At 36.9% G+C, this 19,311-nt stretch overlaps 3 protein-coding genes across 3 annotated transcripts; 1 reads left to right on the plus strand and 2 right to left on the minus strand.

The window, feature by feature from the left end:
- Positions 1–11,950: 11,950 nt before the first annotated feature.
- Positions 11,951–13,176, minus strand: GGS23DRAFT_588660 (alpha-galactosidase A). The gene has a single exon (XM_051517563.1). It carries the CDS (start codon positions 12,973–12,975, stop codon positions 12,175–12,177), a length of 801 nt encoding a protein of 266 aa, XP_051367502.1. The 5' UTR covers positions 12,976–13,176; the 3' UTR covers positions 11,951–12,174.
- A 173-nt stretch (positions 13,177–13,349) lies between these two features.
- Positions 13,350–14,086, plus strand: GGS23DRAFT_394170 (uncharacterized protein). Its single transcript, XM_051513535.1, has 2 exons — positions 13,350–13,393; positions 13,448–14,086. The coding sequence occupies exon 2, from the start codon at positions 13,777–13,779 to the stop codon at positions 13,984–13,986; it is 210 nt and encodes a 69-aa protein (XP_051367503.1). The 5' UTR covers positions 13,350–13,393; positions 13,448–13,776; the 3' UTR covers positions 13,987–14,086.
- GGS23DRAFT_394166 (F-box domain-containing protein) lies at positions 13,898–15,474 on the minus strand. The gene has a single exon (XM_051513534.1). It carries the CDS (start codon positions 15,278–15,280, stop codon positions 14,186–14,188), a length of 1,095 nt encoding a protein of 364 aa, XP_051367504.1. The 5' UTR covers positions 15,281–15,474; the 3' UTR covers positions 13,898–14,185.
- Between the last annotated feature and the right edge of the window lie 3,837 nt (positions 15,475–19,311).

Below are 19,311 nucleotides of genomic sequence, written 5' to 3' on the forward strand. Positions count from 1 at the left end.
TTTACGATCTAATCCCTATTAAGTACGAGCCCTTCTTCGACGACGTTAGTATTAAAGAACTAATATCGAGATACGATAACTAAAAGGCTTTTCCGGGAATACGACGCTTTATCCTAAAGTACTTAGAGAATATCGACGCCGTTTTCCTAAACTTCGAATTAACCGGTATTACTACTAACGCCGTTAAGTCTACTTAATATAAAGGCAGTACGGTAATCGTCGGATATTTATACGGTATAAACGGTAGGAAGCCTTCGGAAGCGAAAATAATTAAGATCTTAAAGTAGAAGTTATATAAGAATATAAACGAAGTAAGGTCTTTTATCGGTATTACGGTTTTTTTTAGGATATAGATCGATTATTACGTTATAATCGCTAAACCCCTCCTAGTATTAATACGTAAGGAAATATACTTTATCTAAGGTATCGATTAATAATATGTTATAAATTCGCTTAAAACTACTCTTATTAACGTACCGGTATTAATTATTTTAAACTATATTATCGAATAACTAATCCGCGTAAAAGTCGACGCATTAAAAGACGGTTAAGGCTACGTATTAAGTTAGGATAACGATAAAGGTAACTTTAAACCCTCGAAATACGAGTTAGGGATTTAGAAAGGGGCGGAGTTAAACTACGACGCTACGAAACGAGAGTATCTAGGAGTCGTTAAGTTCTTACGAAGGCTTCGAAACTACTTTTACGGTATTTACTTCGTACTTAAAACTAACGCTAAAGTATTAATCGCCTAGCTTAACGACGGATTCTCTAATTTCCCGGGCGCTATTTTTATTAGGTAAATAGCTTATATTAAGATATTTAGCTTCGATATTTAATATATACTCGGTAAGAGATACTCCGCTATAAACGGTTTCTTACGTAAACCTAACGGCCTAAGCGACGACGACGACGATTAATAAGAAGGCGATATAAAGAACTTTATTAATATATAACTTAATATAATATACGTAAATATAGTCGTATTATTTAACGTCGTCGAGTAATCTAACGATAAAGCCCTATCGTTATAACCGCCGGAAGAATAGTCGATAAAGTCGTAAGAAATAGTAACGTTTCTTACGCGATTTTAACTACTTAGCCGATTAAAAGACGACCGATTAATAGGATATTAAAAGTAGTAAACCCGGTTTAAAAAGGAAGCGCTTAAATACGTCGTTTCGGAGGATATCCTATAAAGAAAGCCTAAGAAATATAAGGATATGCGACGAGTTATCGACTAGGAAAAACTACGTAAAGCTATAATTAAGGATTACTACGAGGATTTCGGCTATAGGGAACGTACTTCGACCTATAATCGGATAGCTAGACTATATTACTAGCGCGGTATATTGGAATACGTCGCCCGAAAGGTTAAATCGTATCCTAGATATTAAAAAGAAAATAATACCCGGAAAGTCGATCCCGCCTTATATAACGAACTAATTAACGTTCTTACTTATTAGGTAATAAACGTATAATATATACTAATAAATAACGGATTTATCGTAATAATCGAAGTACGAAACGAACTATCCGGTTTTTTCGAAGCCCGAGCCATTAGAAAAATAGATTCTAAAACGATCGCTAAGTTTCTCTAGGAGTAGATATTCCTATAGTACGGCGTACCCTTAATAATTAAATATAATAATAATTCCGAGAATAAAAAGAAGGTCCGTAAAGTAATAAAGCTAGTCGGTACTAGAGTTAAAGTCGGTACTACTTATTTCCCGTAATCTTAAGATATAGTCGAGGTTAGGTATAAAGTAATTCGTAAAGGCCTTATAAAAGGTATAAACGGTAGCGATCGGGGATAATCGAACCTATTAAGGGTAATTATATAAGTAAATAAAACTTCGACGCGCTTATACGGAATATCGCCATACGAATTAATATATAAGCGTAAGGCTATTATTCTAATAGAAACCGTTATTCCGACCTAACGTATTATAAACTAAAAGAATATCCCGGACCGAGAATCGTTTTTAGTAATACGCGTACGACTAATCGAGAAACGCTAGGAAGATATATTAGCCGTAGCTAAGGTTTTAGCGATTAAATATAAGGAAGCTATCCGGTACTAAGACGAGAAAAACGCTTACCGAATACGAAAAGAGCCTCTAAAAACCGACGACCTCGTACTATTATACGATACGTTACGATATATAAATAAGTCGATAGCCGTAAAACTAAAGTACTACTAAAAGAAACCGTACTTAATCGCCGAAGATCTAAGCTATAGTCGTTATAAGCTTAAAGAATTAAATAAAGTTACGTTATTATACCCGGTTTTAGGCCATAAATTACGGAAATTTATTTAAAATACTAACGGATTTTAGGAGCTAGAGAACCCGGAAAAGGACGAATAAACTATACGCTTACTACCGACTAAATATAAGGACTAGGAATCGACGATTACTAACGATCCCTAAGCTAAAGGAGGCCTAAAGCCTATACCCTCGGTAATCGACGATAAAAAAGAAGAATAATTAGCCCCGAACGATAAGGTACGAATTATAGTAAAAATATTAAATAAAAAGCTTAAAAGATACGAAGTTATACCTAACGATAAACCCGGACTAAGAAGATCGACCCGACTTAATAAATAACCCTCCTACTATAGTACGATAAAGCCATAGTACCCTAAAATAACCTACCTATACCGATCGAAGAATAATAAAGCCTAAAAGCTTAACATATAATCGCTCTCCTAAGTAAAAGAGAAAAGAAATTATCCCTATATAATTATTAAACCGATAGCTTATATACGAAATTAATACCTTAAATTATAACATTAATAAATACGTCCCTTCCTTACTTCTTACCTTAAAAGAAAGTATATTTCCATAGATTATTAACGCCGATTAACGCGTTCCTATACTTAGATAAGTTATCCTTTACGTTTATCGTTAGGAATCCGGGATATTAATATCCTAGTATTACGTAACTATTACATTTTAATATAGGTATATTTTAATATTTAAAGGAAAAGCAAGGAAAGTAATTTATATTAATAAAAGTAAAAAAAAAAAGAAAAGAAAAGGAAAGGAATACGCGTTTAAAAATAAGCCAGAAGTAACGTATACCCGCCGATTAGTACTTCTCTTTTCCTTTTTACCCTTTTACCTTATCTTTTATTTATTAATTACTAAGAAAACTAAAAACTTACTTACTTCCCGACCCCCGGAAAGTAGCGATCTTCGAGTTTATTATAAATAATAATTCCTTTTCCGTTACCCGTATTATAAGTAGGTATACGGCTTAGCTTAGATCCTTTATTAAAGGGAGGTTACGATCTATTTTTACCCGTAGGTAGGTAAACCGCTCGTCCCGGAATTTATAGCGTACCCCGTTAATAAAAAAGAGGTAAATACCGTAAGAATACCTAAAGATACGATCAAAGGCTAAGGATCGGTAGGAAAAGAAAGGTTATATACCCGCGTACTTAGCGGTATCGAAGGAGGCGAACCGGCGCTCGTAGTACTAGTAGGATACTTCGTTAGGTACCTCATATTATTAAACGAATAAGCTAACGACGTAACGAAGGTCCGTCGTTAATTAACGGAAATATTCGTTAACTAAGCCCTTATTATTAATCTCTATAAATAACGTCCGGCGGCGAAAGAATTAAACGTAATAAACGAGGAATATAACGTAGCTCTAAAGGTAAGTAACCTCTTAAAAGTCCTTACTTATAATTTCCTATACGATATACCGGCCGGCCGCCGGCCTACCTAGAAAATAAAACCAAACGTTATAAATTATCTTATTATTAATTAATATAACCTTCGATTAATAAATCTTATTAATATTAAGAGCTATATACTTAGCGCTATTAATTTATTACCCGAATTCCTTCGATATCCCGGAGCTACCGGCCGATAATTACTTTCGGGCTTTAGTTTAGCGGGCGGGAATACGGGACGTACGATACCTACCAGGGCTTAGGGATTAGCCGATTAACGTCCCGGAACTCCTCGGTAAAAGGCAAGCGGCGGAAGGATTCGTCGGGCTACTTATCCATTAGGTTTACCGGCGGCGGTATCGACTTAGCCCGTTAATACGTTACGGCTTTCTTCTTATCCTTCTTAACCTTCTTAAACGCCCCGGTAATCTCTTCGTCGGTAATTCCCGTAGCCTTTAGCTACTCGAGTAGCTTAAGAACGGACGCCCGGTCTAATTTAAGGAGTTACTTTTAGATAGTAGGGTTTATTATATATATATATATATAAAAAAAAGAGATAGAAACGACGAAATTATAAATCTAGAATTAAAAAAAATCGAAAACGAACTAAAACGAAGATAAAGGACCTAGGGAATAAAAGAAAGGAAGTAGATCGGAACCGTAGAATAACGAGAAATAAAAAGGGAGGTCGAACGAGAACGAGAGAGTCGAATACGTTACCTAAGTCGTAAATACCGTACTTAGAAAAGTCTCGATAATACCTACCCTAGCCTACGTTTACTTACGAATCTATAAACGTACGTACTTATTACTTTACTAAGAATATATAATAGGAAGCTATAAGCTAACGCGTTTCTTATTATAACTCTATACGTACGCGGAAGAACGCGTTTTCCTAAAGCGTTAGCCGTAAAGGTATATCTAATTATATCGTTAATACGTCTTCCTCCCTCCCTTTCTTTTTCCTTTTTAGGTATCCTATTCCGAAACCCCCCCCTATAATTATTATATTCTTATTAATCTCTAGCCTACCTTTCTTATTATTAATTTAAATTCTTACTTTTACCTTTAACTTATTATCTTTTTTCTCCTCCTCCCTTAATTCTTTTTATTTATTTTTACGATATTTTCCCCCCGCTCCGTCGGAATCCCCCTCTTCTTCTCCCTTCCCTCCGTCCATAGAGACGTACGTCGCGCCGATTTAGCCGACTTAATTAAACTCTTACGGGAGATTTACGGTAGTAAAGATAACTAGAATAATATAAAGAAGTATTAGCTTAATACTTTAGATAATTACGATTCGGGAAAGGGTCCGATCGAATTAGGATCCGATATAGCCTAGGCCCTCCGGCTATCCGTTAATCGATCCCGAATTATAAATTAATAACTATAGGAATAAACGAAGATAGCCCTAGCTAATTCTTTCGTATACCTCGCCCGTTACGACTATCTTATTAACGAAAATATCCGCGCCCTTTATACTATAACTAGCTACGACCTCGAAAGCCGAAAAGCGGCCTTCGAAATAAACCCGTATTAAACGATAGGCTATTAATCGGTAGGATCGTTTAACTTCTTAACCCGCTAGTACCTCCTCGATAACCCTACCTTTATTTTAATCTTTACGATCCATACGGATTTAATAAACCCCGAACGAGTTATTACCGACCCTTTAAAGTTCTCCTAAGCTTACTTCGCCGTAGTATTATACCTTCCTAAGCCCCGGAAATTATTTAGCTTTAATATAGTTAGAAACGGCGCCTTCGATCGGGCGGCGTACGCGTTCGGCTAGTTACGATAAGTATAAAAAAACGGCAATCTCGAGCTTAATATAACCCCTTAGTCTACCTATTACGTCGCGTTAATAAACTAATAAAATAACTTTAGCTACGGGTTTTAAAGCGGTATTTTACCGTATCTTATTTTTAAATAACCGATCGAAGTCGCCCGCTAAGCTTAAGAAAATAAGGAGCTTAACCTCCTTAATACTATAAGAAAATACGCCGAAGTAGTAGAGTAATTTTATAACGTTCGAGTTTTAAAGGAAGGAGTAGGTATCGTTAAACGTCTTCGGTAAACCGTAAATTATTAAAAGCGAATTAACCTTATTAACGCTATAATATCCGCTTAGAATACGCCGATCGGCGAGCCCTTTAGCCGTAAATCCTCCGTTCGGTTTATTACATAAGCCGAAGTCCGCCGTTTCTTTATAGCCTTAGTACCTAATCTCCCTTACTTCCTCGTATTAACGGACGTAAACCTCCGCTACGATAACCTCGTTAAAGTTATAACGCGCCTCCTTCTTCCCCCCGGACTAAAAAGAATTAAGGCTTTTTAGTCGGGGGAAACCTCTATACCGTATAGGTAAAAGGGAAATACCTAATTAACCCTCGGGACGCGCCCGTTCCCCTACCATTCCCTTAACTAGGAGAGCTAGAACGAAACTAAAAAAAAGGTAACCGAAATAAAGAAGGAGAACGCCGATCGGGCTAGATCGGCGAAGATAAACCGGGCTAAGTTAGCCGTAAAGTAATAAAAAGGCCTCCTTATAATATTAAACGAAAAGCTAAAAGTACGACGGTAATAATTAAATAATAGCCGGTAGAATAGAGTTTCGCGGTAGTTTTTAAAAGGAAATATTAATCGGAACATACCGTATTATCCTTTTTAATTTAATTATCCCTTACGGTATAATTAAACTAAGGAAGCTATAGTAATACGGTAAAACATATCCTCTTAATATATTACGTAATACGTTACGATAGGCCTTATACCTATATAAAGTAACCATAACTTCCGTAAGTACGGGACATACCATATTTATTATCTAAATTATTACCTAACTAGATTATTATCTTTATTATTTTACCTTAATTAAACATTCGTTTTTATTATTAGATTCTTCGTTCTTCGATTAATATATCTATCTTAGTTATAGGCGCTTAAGTTACTTCGTCGTACCGCTATAGCCGAATAAATAACTTTTACGTTTTACCCCTTTTCTTCCCTTACCTCTTATGCCTTTAGGCTAACGACTACTATATCTCTACGACTAAAAGGCATAGCTAAGATACGATAACTACATTAAATTCCTTACCTCTCGATTAATATAACGATACTAGTTTTATTTATCCTAGACTATCGTACGTACTATAGTCTTCGATAGAGTATACTTTCGAGTGAACCTATCCAGGTCTCCAGTATCGCGTACGCTCTGCTCCTCCTCAATATATAAGAGAAAAAGAAAGGGACGACGAAATTATCAATCTAGAACTAAGAAAAATCTAAAAACGAACTAAAACAAAGATAAAGGAGTTAGGAAAGGAAGAAAAGAAATAAATTAGAACTATAAAATAACGAAGAAAAAGAGGGGAGGTTAAATGAGAACGAGAGAGTCGAATATATTACTTAGGTCGTAAATACCGTCCTTAAGATAGTCTCGATAATACCTATCTTAACTTACGTTTAATTACGAGTCTACAAACGTACGTATTTATTACTTTATTAAGAGTATATAATAAAAAGTCATAAATTAACGTATTTCTTATTATAATTCTATACGTATATAGGGGAACGCGCTTTCTTAAAACGTTAACCGTAAAGGTATATCTAACTCTATTGTTAACGTGTTTCTTTTCCTCCTTCTCCTTTTTCTCTTTAGGTATTCTATTCCGAAACCTCCCCCCTTATAATTATTATATTCTCATTAATCTTTAGCTTACCTTTTTTATTATTAATTTTATTTTTTAATTTTATTTTTAATTTATTCTCTTTCTCCCCCTCTCTTTTTAATATTTCTTTTTTACAATAACTTCCTTTCGCTCCGCCGGCGTTCCTCTCTCCTTTTCCCTCCCTTCCGTTTATAAAGACGTACTTCGAATCAATTTAACCGACTTAATAAAGCTCTTATAGGAGATTTACGGCGGTGAAAATAACTAAAGCGGTATAGAGAAGTATTAACTTAATATTTTAAAGGACTACGACTCGAGGAAGGGCTAGATCGAATTAAGATCTAATATAGCCTAGGTTCTCCGGCTATCCGTTAATCGATCCCGAACTATAAATTAATAATAGTAAAAGTAAACGAAAGTAACCTTAATTAATTCTTTCGTATACCTCGTTCGTTTCGCTTACTTTATTAACGAGGATATCCGTACTTTTTATATTATAATAAGTTACGACCTCGAAGGTAAGAAAGCAGCCTTCGAAATAAACTCGTATATTAAACGATAAGCTATTGATCGGCGGGGTCCTTTAACTTCTTAACCCGTTAATACCTTTTCGATAACCCTATGTCCGCCTTAGCTTTTACGATTTATATAGATTTAATAGACCTGAAATAAACCATCGCTAACCTTAATAAGTTCTCCTAAGCCTACTTCGTCATAACGTTATATTTCCTTAAGCTTTATAAACTATTTAACTTTAATATAATTAAAGACGGCGTCTTCGATCGGACGGCGTACGCGTTTGGTTAATTATAATGAGGTTAAGAAAAGGATATTTTCGAAATTACTATAACCCCTTAATTCGTTTATTACGTCGCGTTAATAAATTGATAAGATAACTTTAATTATAGTTTTTAAAGCGGTATCTTATCGTATCTTATCTTTAAATAACCGATCGAGGTCGTTTAAGAAGCCTAAGAAAATAAGGGGCTTAACCTCCTTAATATAATAAGGGAATATACCGAGGTAGTAGAGTAATTTTATAGCGTTCGGGTTCTAAAGGGAGGGGTTAGTATCGTTAAGCGTTTCCGATAAGCTATAAATTAAAAAAAGCGTATCGACCTTATTAACACTATAGCCTTTACCGAAAATACCTCGGTCGGAAAGCCCTCTAACCGTAAATCTTCCGTTCATTCGTTCGCGTAAGTTAAGGTCCGCCGTTCTTCCGTAGCCTTAGTACTTAATCCCTTCCGCTTCTTCGTATTAACGGACGTAAACCTCTGATACGACGACCTTATTAAGGTTACGAGCTACCTCTTCCTTTTCCCCGACCTAGTTAGGATTAAAGCTTTCTAATCTAACGAAACCTCTATACCGTATAGGTAGAGGGAAAATACTTAATCGATCCTCGGAACGTACCTACTTCCTTATTTTTCCCTTAATTAAGAAAGATAAGCCGAGATTAAGAAGAAGGTAACCGAAATAGAGAAAGAATACGCCGATCGGGCTATATTAGTAAGGATAAACCGGGTTAAGTTAACCGTAAAGTAATAAAGGAATTTCTTCGTTATATTAAAGGATAAGATAAAGGCTCGGCTTTAATAATTAAATAATAACCGATAGAATGAAGTTTTACGGTAGTTTTTAAAGAGAGATATTAATGGGAATATACCGTACTATCTTTTTTAATTTAATTATTCCTTAAGGTATAATTAAATTAAAGAGGTTATAATAATACGATAAGATATATCCTTTTAATACATTACGTAATACGTTACGATAGGCTTTATACCTATATAAAGTAACTATAACTCCCGTAAGTACGGGCTATACTATACTTATTATTTAGTTTATTACTTAGTTAAATTATTATATTTATTATTTTTACTTTAATTAAAGATTCGTTTTTATTATTAGATTCGTCGTTCTCTAATTAATATATCTATTTTAGTTATAAGCGCTTAAGTCGCTTCGTCGTACTACTATAGCCGAATAAGTAACTTTTACGTTTAGTTCCTTTTCTCCTCTTACCTCTTATGCCTTAGGGTTAGCGATTACTATATCTTTACGACTAAGAGATATACCTAAGATATAATAATTATATTAGATTCCTCGTTTCTCGATTAATATAATAATATTAATTTTATCTATCTTAGATTATCGTACGTATTATAGTCTTCGATAAAGTACCCTTTCGAGTAAGCCTATCCGGGACTCCAGTATCGCGTACGCTCTGCTCCTCCTTATTATATCGGGCTTTCCTTAACCCTCGATTCCTTTTTTATATATAGTCCTAAGGCTTTTAAGGCTTTCCTACAAATTACATATCGGTAAAGGCGATAAGAGGGGTCTCTGGGTATTATCTTAACTATTTCTATAATTATTCCTAATCTCTTAGGTTATTTTATTTAATATCCATTTAATTCGTTTTATATCGGTATCGTTTATAGATTTTCGTATTAATCGGTAGGTTCCCGATTAGGTTCATAGATACAAGGCGTATCAGTATTTTCTTATAAGGGTATCGTAATAACTATCGATTAAAGAGGTAAGGAAAGACCTCTTTAGATACCATAATTCATTAATAAGAATAAAATAATGGTCATCAAGCTATCAGTAAGCCTTTTATAATTATAATAAATCAATTAATAAAGGAACAAATACCTTTAAACGCGTACGGGTATATTAAAGAAGAGGGGGGGTAGCGGTAATATAGTTAGATCGATTAATTAAAAAAAATACTATCTAGATACTATTAAAAACAAAGGCAAAACTGAGTAAAAACGGATATAGCTCCTTTAAAAGAGATAGATAAGAAACGAGGATAAGATAGATCTTTTAATCAGCGAACGAGCTTTTAGATAAGTTAATTAAAAGTTAATAAAAGGTCGTAGGTTATTAAGATAGTCGCTATAGTTATTTATTCTTCCGTTAATCCTACTACTTAAAATGGCTTAATCTAAAAGCTATAAAAACGGCTCCGGAGCTACGAAAATAACTGCTAATTAATTAAAAATTAAGGAATCTTTTAACCAACGTATTCTAAACTTATTAACTATAAAACGGTTATAATAAGTCGCTCTTAAGACTAAGGTAAGGTTACGGCTCGAGCTAACAAGTCGTCGCCATTAAATAGGAGTAGCGTAGGTACGCTGTAATAGAGATACGAATAACTACCCAACTGCTAACAACTAGCCTAGTACTAATCAACCTAGATTACAGCTGTCAACAGCTGTAATCAGTTAATCGGCTAGCTGAAAACGGCAGCTAAGAAAGGAGACTAAGAAAAGAAGGATAGCTAGATGGCGAGAAAAGACATGGTAAAAGGAGTGAATATCTATAAGGTCTTAATTACTATACGTCTAAGTTTAACTAATGAAAAGGTAAGTACGAGACTCATATAAATACACATTCAAAAGGCTACGTGGCCTAGATCTACCGCACTACTACAATACCTACCCCGAGAATAAGATTCTTTTAGTTCTTATCACGTAAGCGGTACTAAGAAGAGAGGGCGATAGACGCCCGCTCGGGCGGTAGCCGCTTACGAAGGCAACGAACGCCCGTTTAAGAACTAACCGCCTTATATAAAAGGTAACCTTACTAATCTAATTATAGACTACTATATAAAATTAGAAATATCTTCCTTATTAAATTGTTATTCTCTTAGCTCTTTAATTAATAATTTAAGTATATAATTTATTCTTAATAAGTACTTTAAACCGTAAGGTTAAGAAATATATAAATTGTCAGTTACCTAACTATAACTTTAATTCCTTAATAAGAAAATTAATTATCTAACTTATAAATAATTATAATATAATCTGTACCTACGAAAGCTATAGTTACTTTATGTAAGTTTATATAGCTAGTTATAATATATTATATAATATACTAAAGGGGCATGTCTTACTATACTACTATAATAATTGAAACTAAAACTATATATTAATTAAACTTTTAATATTATCTAAATAACCTTAAAGCTAATAAATAGTAGTATAATCCTATCTAGAGGATAGTTATAATACGTTAAACCCCCTATCATACTTATTAATTTACAAAGGTAATTCCTTTATAAAAATACCCTTATAAATACCCTTGTAAATGCGGAGTTATTTAAGAGATACTTTATTTTTATTAGTTAAAAGTTTATATAACTTGTTTAAAAGAAATACATCTAATAAAACCGTAGCATACGCGTTTATTTATTTACCTATTAACGTATTTAATACTATTTCTTACTTAATTCTATTTTCTATCTAATCCTATTTTCTACCTATTTTAATCCTATTTATATATAGATTAATCGAGGTTAGTTTCTCCTTATTTAAAAGTCGATTACTAATCCTTTTTCGTAGTTTAATCCTATTTATATACGAATTAATTAAGCTTAATGTCTCCTCGTTTAATCTAGGTTAATTTCTTTCTGTTTAATCTAAGTTAATTTCTCCCTGTTTAATTAAGAATCGATTACTAATTAATCCCTTTTCGTAGTTTAAACGTCGATTCCTACTTACTTCTTTTTCCTTAACCTTCAGAGAGGTGCTAGGGGGGTGAGGTAGCTTATTATCAGGTAACATATAGTAAAGAGTAGTTTCGATAAACAGGACATTGGCTTTGCGAGTAAATAATAGCCTAAATGTTCAATACATTGCCATATCCCTGTCAACATATAACCCTGACTAGAAGTGGCCTGGATCATTATTATATATTATAGGGAAATTTAGCAGAATATTCTCAGGTTTGTCTCCAATATCTTGCTGTTAGATGTCTCATTTATTTCGTCCACCAAGGATATGCTTCCCGGTCTAGGCTTCATTACAGTATCACAGTCGCTCCCCGCCCAGTTTCTTCGGCTAGCTCCACCGGCAACGACAGCAGCTCTGCTCTAGCCAGCCCCTCGTCCAACTCCTCAGCATGTTCAAAATCAACCAGACGTATACTACTTCCAGAAATCCGGTCGACGAGGAAGTTGTACCGATTTACGTCACCATGAATCAACCCCAGGCGGTGCAGCCTGCGAAGAAGCGCCTCGCAGTTGGCCAAGTCGTCGATGCAGGCCGGCTCTCCATTAACCTTTTGCAGCAGGAAACCCATGGTTCTACCGTTCTCAGTCAAATGGCCGAGGAAGTTAGGTGCAATAGGAGACTCATTAGGATGTTGGTTATGATGACGTGCCATTATCGAGTACGCCCATGACTCGCGCTCAATCCGGGCTATGTCCCATTGGAAGCATGCGATCTTGGCGATGGCAGGGGCGCCGTTATATTGGACCTCATGCACTCCCGAGCGGAAACGCCTCGTTCTCTCCAATTTCAACACATCGACGCGCAGTTCATGCCAAGTTGTCTGGATCTCGGGCAACGGGTCCGTAGAGGTGGTTGACGTGAGAGAGCCATTCTTGTCCCGCGAGATGACCATAGTAGTCCACGGAGAGTCGGGAAGATCTGGTAACTTAGGAATGAGGAGATACGGCCGACACATAGTATCGTCGTCGAATACGCCCGAGGAGATTGTGAGGTAATGGACTCTTCGGCCCACTCTGAGACGATAGTATCCGTTTTCATCGTCTATGTATTGAGAGAGAATTTCGATGTCTGATTTTGGTAGCATCGTCATGGTAACTTTGGCAGGTCACTCTTTGCCGGTCATGATTTTGTGTTGCGGCAGGAGGCGTAGGTATACAACCTGAGTGAGGTGGTCTGAGAAGTGATGCGCTTCCCGGCGCTGGACTTGAGCACGTGGCACGGGCCAATCGATACGCGCGCGGGTATCATCTGCAACTCACCAGCGTTGTCCTAATACCCTCATCTTTTGGCTTGAGGCGTAACCGCCGGGCGAGTAGATCCTCGGTGGGCGCTATTAGGTCGGTTGGTATCAGAACTTTTATTTGTAACATGGCCGACTATGCAACCAGCAAAGGCGCCTGAGGGTGGCTAATCCGCGCGTGTATCACCTATGACTCGCCAGGGTCGCCTTATTTTCTGTGTTTAATATGTAAGCGCCGGCCGAGGAGCTCTTCGGTGAACGTTATTAGGTTGGTCGGCATCAGAACTAGGACTACTTGAAACATGACCGACGATGCAGCTAGCCTGAGGGTGACCAACACGACGCAATATTGGCAGCGCAAGTCCCTCTTGTAGCGGGCAACGATAAACATAAAAGGCTCAGAAAAGTCCCCTCGAGGTTGTCTCGTCATCCTACCAGATTATTATGAACGCCTGCTTGACTGTTAAACTGTCCCCTCAGGTACGAGAGCCAACATCCATCCACGAAGTTGATCGCCCTAACACTCGGTCAAAGGTTACAGCCGTATCATTTCAAGTGTCGTCCTCTTCCTCGCTACACTAACAATACCTCCCCACCTTTGATCCGTTCAGGACAATCGTCCACCTCATTAACCACTCGTCGATCTCGATCATGTGCACTCAATATTATCACCTGTACCAGTGTGGATGCAGACAGAAGGGAGAATTCGTGCAGTGCGATCGATTGTACAACAGTCAATCGAACTTGCAATGCTCGCGGATGGACAGAGATGACAAGATATCACGCAACTATTGTCCCAAACACCTTCCAAAGGAAGACAAGGCTACAACAGAATATCGGGGTCGGTATCCTAGGGACTGAGCTGGATGTCGGGCGGAGAAGTACAAGTACGAGGCTGCGAGTAGGATAGATAAGTTGATGTGGCGGAGTGGGCAATGAGAACGACGCAGCAGTCTGGAGTTAGTTGTCGGGCCGGAATGCAGTCAATGTGTCATGTTGAGTTTTGCCATCGTCCCTAGAGTTGCTGTCTAGGTAGCTTTCGTACTGAAACTGTCCAATGTCAATCGTTTACTGTCGCCAATTCAGGAACCAATTGCCGTGCGCCGTAGCAGTGCTTAATGTGATCTAAGAATGACTGCTTCGATCGGGCCCGCCTTTCCAAGCCGAGTAGCACCCGCTGTGGCTCACAATTCGATGGCACCACGGCCGCAAGCATATCCCGAGGTAAGCGCAGGGAATCGTATCGGCGGAGGGTGACTTCGCAGCCCCGACACCACAGACCGTCCTCGATCCTCCCCGACTTTGAGAGTGAAGGGAACGGAATGGAAGCCATGCCAAAGAAATTATCAGTCGGAATATTGCCTTGGCTTGGCAGTAACAGCGAGTCTTGACCTTGGGATACCGCTGGCTCGCCCTGAAGGTATCGACCGACGACGAGGAGACTTGTGGACTTGCATCTCCTCGCCATAGCCTGTGCTAGCTTTTCCGTAGACCCTTGCACCATAAGTCCAAGACCTCTCGCTGCCTTTACGCTAACAAGCCTGCAATGTTCCGGTGCAGGGTCGGCGGATATGCCATAGTTGCCAGGGATAACGCAAAGGGTAGGTAGCCGTTGAAGATGCCGCTCCGAGAGGCCAAAATATGTTTTTGCTTCCTTGGGTAAAAGCACCCGTAACGACGGGTTGTAACGGAGGCATTCCCAGCAGCATCTCTCACAGGTAGGAAGGAATAGAAACGCGCCGTATTCGGTGCAAGTTGCACACCGCCCCGTTCGCAAAGCGGTGTGGAGTTCAACGACGGAATGAAGACCGATCAGGCCTACCCTGCCCAACGCCAAAAGCACCTGTGGAGCAAATACGACCAGGTCTCGATATGCACGCTGCGATTGAACGAACATGTTGCCTCGGAAAGAAACGCTTGCGAAACGTACAATTGACTGGATATCGAGCATACCAAGGAGAATTGACATGATTTCCGGCGGGAGACGATCGAGGATGCCGAGTGACGAGACACGGTCAGTCCGGAGACGGTCAGCCAGCGTTGAATCTGGAGGTTTTGGCGGGGCCGTGACCGTGATCATGGCTCTGAGGAGGTGGCGGGGACGATGGGATAGACGAGAGATGAGTATTTCTGGCTCGAGAGAAGGATTCGACATCGTTGGCGGCGTTGCTTGAGGAGTTGAGAAGCGCAAAACATGTGCAGTCGTTGCACGTCGCGGCACGTCGCGGCACGTCGCGAATGCGTTGAGGACGCGCTAGGGGAAAATAAAAGCGGGTCCGAAGAAAACTAGAAGCACAGAAAACAAGTACCGGCGTTAATCTGTCACGTATTGGAAATTTTAAAAAGCCCTAACCGCGTTTTTAAATCGCAGTAGCCTATAGTAATGCCAGATGTTATATGGATGTAAAGAAGGTACCATCTATTACATAACCACAGGCTACCCCTCTGCGGGCTACCCCTTAATATATAAAAGAAAAACTAAAATAAGTACTTTTACAAATTAAATAGCTTACTAATATTAATTAAGAATAATAAAAAGTAAATAAAATTAAAGTATATTATTTAATTAATTTCTAAAACGTACCAGAGTCTGAATTATATATAGTAATTAGACTCGTTATAGTAATTAAGTATTTCATTTATTGTTATTTAATAGGCTTATAACCTCCTTCTACGTTACCTATACTACTATCTCTTCTTCTTCTTCTTATTATTATTATTATTATTATTATTATTATTATTATTATTATTATTATTATTATTATTATTATTATTATTATTATTATTATTATTATTATTATTATTATTATTATTATTATTATTATTATTATTATTACTATTATTATTCAACTACGGCTTTTAACGTAATATTAAGTAACTATTAATTATTATAATCGTTTATTAATATTTTATAAAGGAATTAAAAACGCGTATTTAAGTTAAGAATAACCTTCTTTCAGTTAGCTTTTTAATTTTAATTAAGTCATTAACGAAAAGATTTAATCATCTTTAAAAGCTAGCTTTGTATAAAGGTTGTAATAACCGTTAGCAACGTTTTTGAACGTTATGTCAATATATAGAGATTGATTAACGGCGAATTTCCTAGCTTTATTAATCTTATTTAACATTGAGACTTATATCATTAAGTTTTCCTTTTTAAGGCTTTTTGTTAGTTTGTTTTAATTGTATCTTTCTCCTACTGAAGCTTAAGATATACTTATACCTTATTATAGCTTATTAATTAGTTTTTAATTATTTCAAAGCCGGTATAGACGTTGTTCTCAGTAAAGACGTCGATTCTTACCACGTACAAATAACGTAAGATATTTAACTTATTAATTAGTACGATATACGTTAAGAAGTATAACTAATTTAAATACTTCGTATAAGCTATTTTAAAATCGTTAAATGAGTTATTATTAAATAATTTATAACGTAGCTGGTAAGAGCAACGTATAGCTTACTAGGTTATAGGAATAAGGAGTAATAGAATGCGGGTAAGAAGGTATATATTAACTAATTAGAAAGATGAAAATCTACTAAAGAGTATAAAGCAATCTATAGATATATATAAAAGTACTTAACTAACTTAAGTAAGCAAAGTAGTTGTTACGAAGAGTGAATATTGTAGTGGTGCGGTGGATCTAGGCCACGTAGCCTTTTCGATGTATATTTATATGGGTCGCGTACTCATATTTTCATCAGCTAGACTTAGACCTGTAGACATCACGACCTACAGCCATTCACTCCTTTTGCCATGCCTTTCTAACCATCCTCGATTGCCCTTCTCTAGTCTCCCTTTCCCAGCTGCCGTTTTCAGCTGGCCGATCAACCGATTACAGCTGTTTACAGCTGTGATCTAGGTTCGATCGGCACTGGGCCAGTTGTTGGCAGTTGGGCAGTCCTTGTTTCGTGCCTCCGTCAGCGTGCCCACGCTGCTCCTGTTCAATATTTACGTAATATATCCCTTAGTTAGGCTTACGAAAGTAAGGCTAACTATAGTCCTTTACTTACGATAATAGCTTAAGGGATTATTCCTTAGTCTCGCTATGCCTTATAGAGGTTAATCGATTACTAGGTGCCTTATTTCAGGCTTTTTTAAGTTCTCTTATCTGTATATATTTAGGTTATTATTAATGGTATCTTTCCTAAGTTATATACTCTTCGTATCCCCTACTTCGTGTTTCATACTTTATAATAAAGGAAATAATTACTCACTTTTGATTAAGCGGTAGTTAGTTATATATATAATGTAATAGTAATCGCTTTAGTATTAATATTAAGATTTAATCTTCTTAGTTACCGTCGCGTATACTCGCGTTACTTAGGATAACCGATTATATTATTTCTCTTACGAGGGCGGGTAAGCGTAAATATATTTAGGCGGTCTCGCTCTTGGATTAATCCTTTCTTTTTCTTTTCCTTTCCTCCTTAGGTTATTTATTATAAGTATACACTTTTATTTATAATCAAGCAATTTTATTAATTATGTAATCGTAAGTTAATTTATTTATAATTAACGTAAAGCGTAGCTTACGTATTATATGAGTTTTATTATACTTTAATTAAGCGACCGTAAAATAGAGCTTAACATATTATGGTAAAGCTTAGTATTTATAATTAGTATATTACTTTTAGTATTAGAGTAACTTAGGATAATAAAGCGATAGTTAGTTACTTTAGATTAATAAGTAAGAAATTATTCGAAATAATTTATTTATTACTCGCTCGTTATTTACCAGTAATAGGATAGTGCCGTAATTAATGATTTATTAGGATATTGGATTCTTTAAAGCTTTGTTAATTCATATTATCGCTTTAGGCCTTTGGAGCTAAGCTCGCGTAATAAGTTATTAATTACTTTACTGTGAGCTCTAATTTACTTATCCTTATAAGGATCCGTACCTTAATTAATAATTACGCATAAGTTACGTATACGGGTAGTAGTATTAGATCTTCAGCCGGTAGTTACGTTCGCGATAATAACTCGTTATTTACTCCCGGATCCGGAAACCTCGTAATCGCTTAGCTATTTAAAGACCTTTTTAACGATAAAAATATCAATATAATTATCGCTAGCCCTTTAAAGCGACGTAACCCAGTATTTATTACTCGTAATCGTTAAGTTATTATATTTAGAATAATTACGCTCTCCTTTAATTCTTTTTAAGTATTAATACCTTAAGTAAGATTCCTTTTCTTTAAACGAAAAAGCTAAAGAGAAAAGCGATTATCCGGCTATGTTTATTACTTCTACGATTCTTCGACGTAAAACTCGCTCTTAAACCCGGTCTTGTTAGGTTATTTTTACTAGACGTAAGGTTGCTATTACTCCGGCCTCTTAGTTAATAGTGTAGTGGTGCGGTAGATCTAGGCCACGTAGCCTTTTCGATGTGTATTTATATGGGTTAAGTACTTATATTTTCATTAGTTAGACATAGACCTGTAGTATAGTGGTGCGGTGGATCTAAGCTACGTAGCCTTTTCGATATATATTTATATAGGTCGCGTACTTATATTTTCATTAGTTAGACTTAGACCTATAGACATCATAGCCTATAGCCATTCATTCGTTTCTTGCCATGCCTTTCTAGCTATCCTCTTTTGCCCTTTTCTAGTCCCTTTTCCTAGCTGCCGTTTTTAGCTAGCCGATTAACCGATTATAGCTGTTTATAGCTGTAATCTTGGTTAATCGGTACTAGGCTAGTTGTTGGCAGTTGGGTAGCCGTTTCGTGCCTTCATTATAGCGTGCCTACGCTACTCTTGTTCAGTGGCGACCACCCAGTAGCTCGACCTCACCTCATCTTAGGAGCGACCTTTTGCGCCCGTTTTTATAGTCAATAGGTTCAGGATACGACGATCAGGAGATTCCCTGTTTTTCAGTTGATCAGGAGCTGTTTTCGTGGCTCCAGAGCCGTTTTCGTAGCTTTCGGATTGAGCCTTTTTAGGTCAGGATTAACGGGAGGGCAGACAACCATGGCGACTATCAACAACTACGCCCTCCCATCAGCTTTTGATCAGCTTACCTGAAAGCTCGTTCGCCGATTAGTGGATCTATCCTATCCTCGTTTCTCAGTTATCTCTTTTGAAGGAGCTATGCCCGTTTTTATCTGGTTTTGCCTCCATCGTTTTTCACCAGTGCCTAAATAGTAGTTTTCTCGCCCTTAGTTGATCTAACTAAGTTAC

This window comes from Durotheca rogersii, assembly GCF_024521655.1.
Source record: "Durotheca rogersii strain YMJ 92031201 chromosome Unknown GGS23scaffold_43, whole genome shotgun sequence".
Lineage (NCBI taxonomy): Eukaryota > Fungi > Ascomycota > Sordariomycetes > Xylariales > Xylariaceae > Durotheca > Durotheca rogersii.

What these genes read in the sequence shown, in the direction of transcription:
- GGS23DRAFT_588660 (XM_051517563.1), bottom strand. Translation starts at nt 12,975, where the DNA reads ATGACGATGCTACCAAAATCAGACATCGAAATTCTCTCTCAATACATA.
- GGS23DRAFT_394166 (XM_051513534.1), bottom strand. Translation starts at nt 15,280, where the DNA reads ATGTCGAATCCTTCTCTCGAGCCAGAAATACTCATCTCTCGTCTATCC.
- GGS23DRAFT_394170 (XM_051513535.1), top strand. Translation starts at nt 13,777, where the DNA reads ATGTGCACTCAATATTATCACCTGTACCAGTGTGGATGCAGACAGAAG.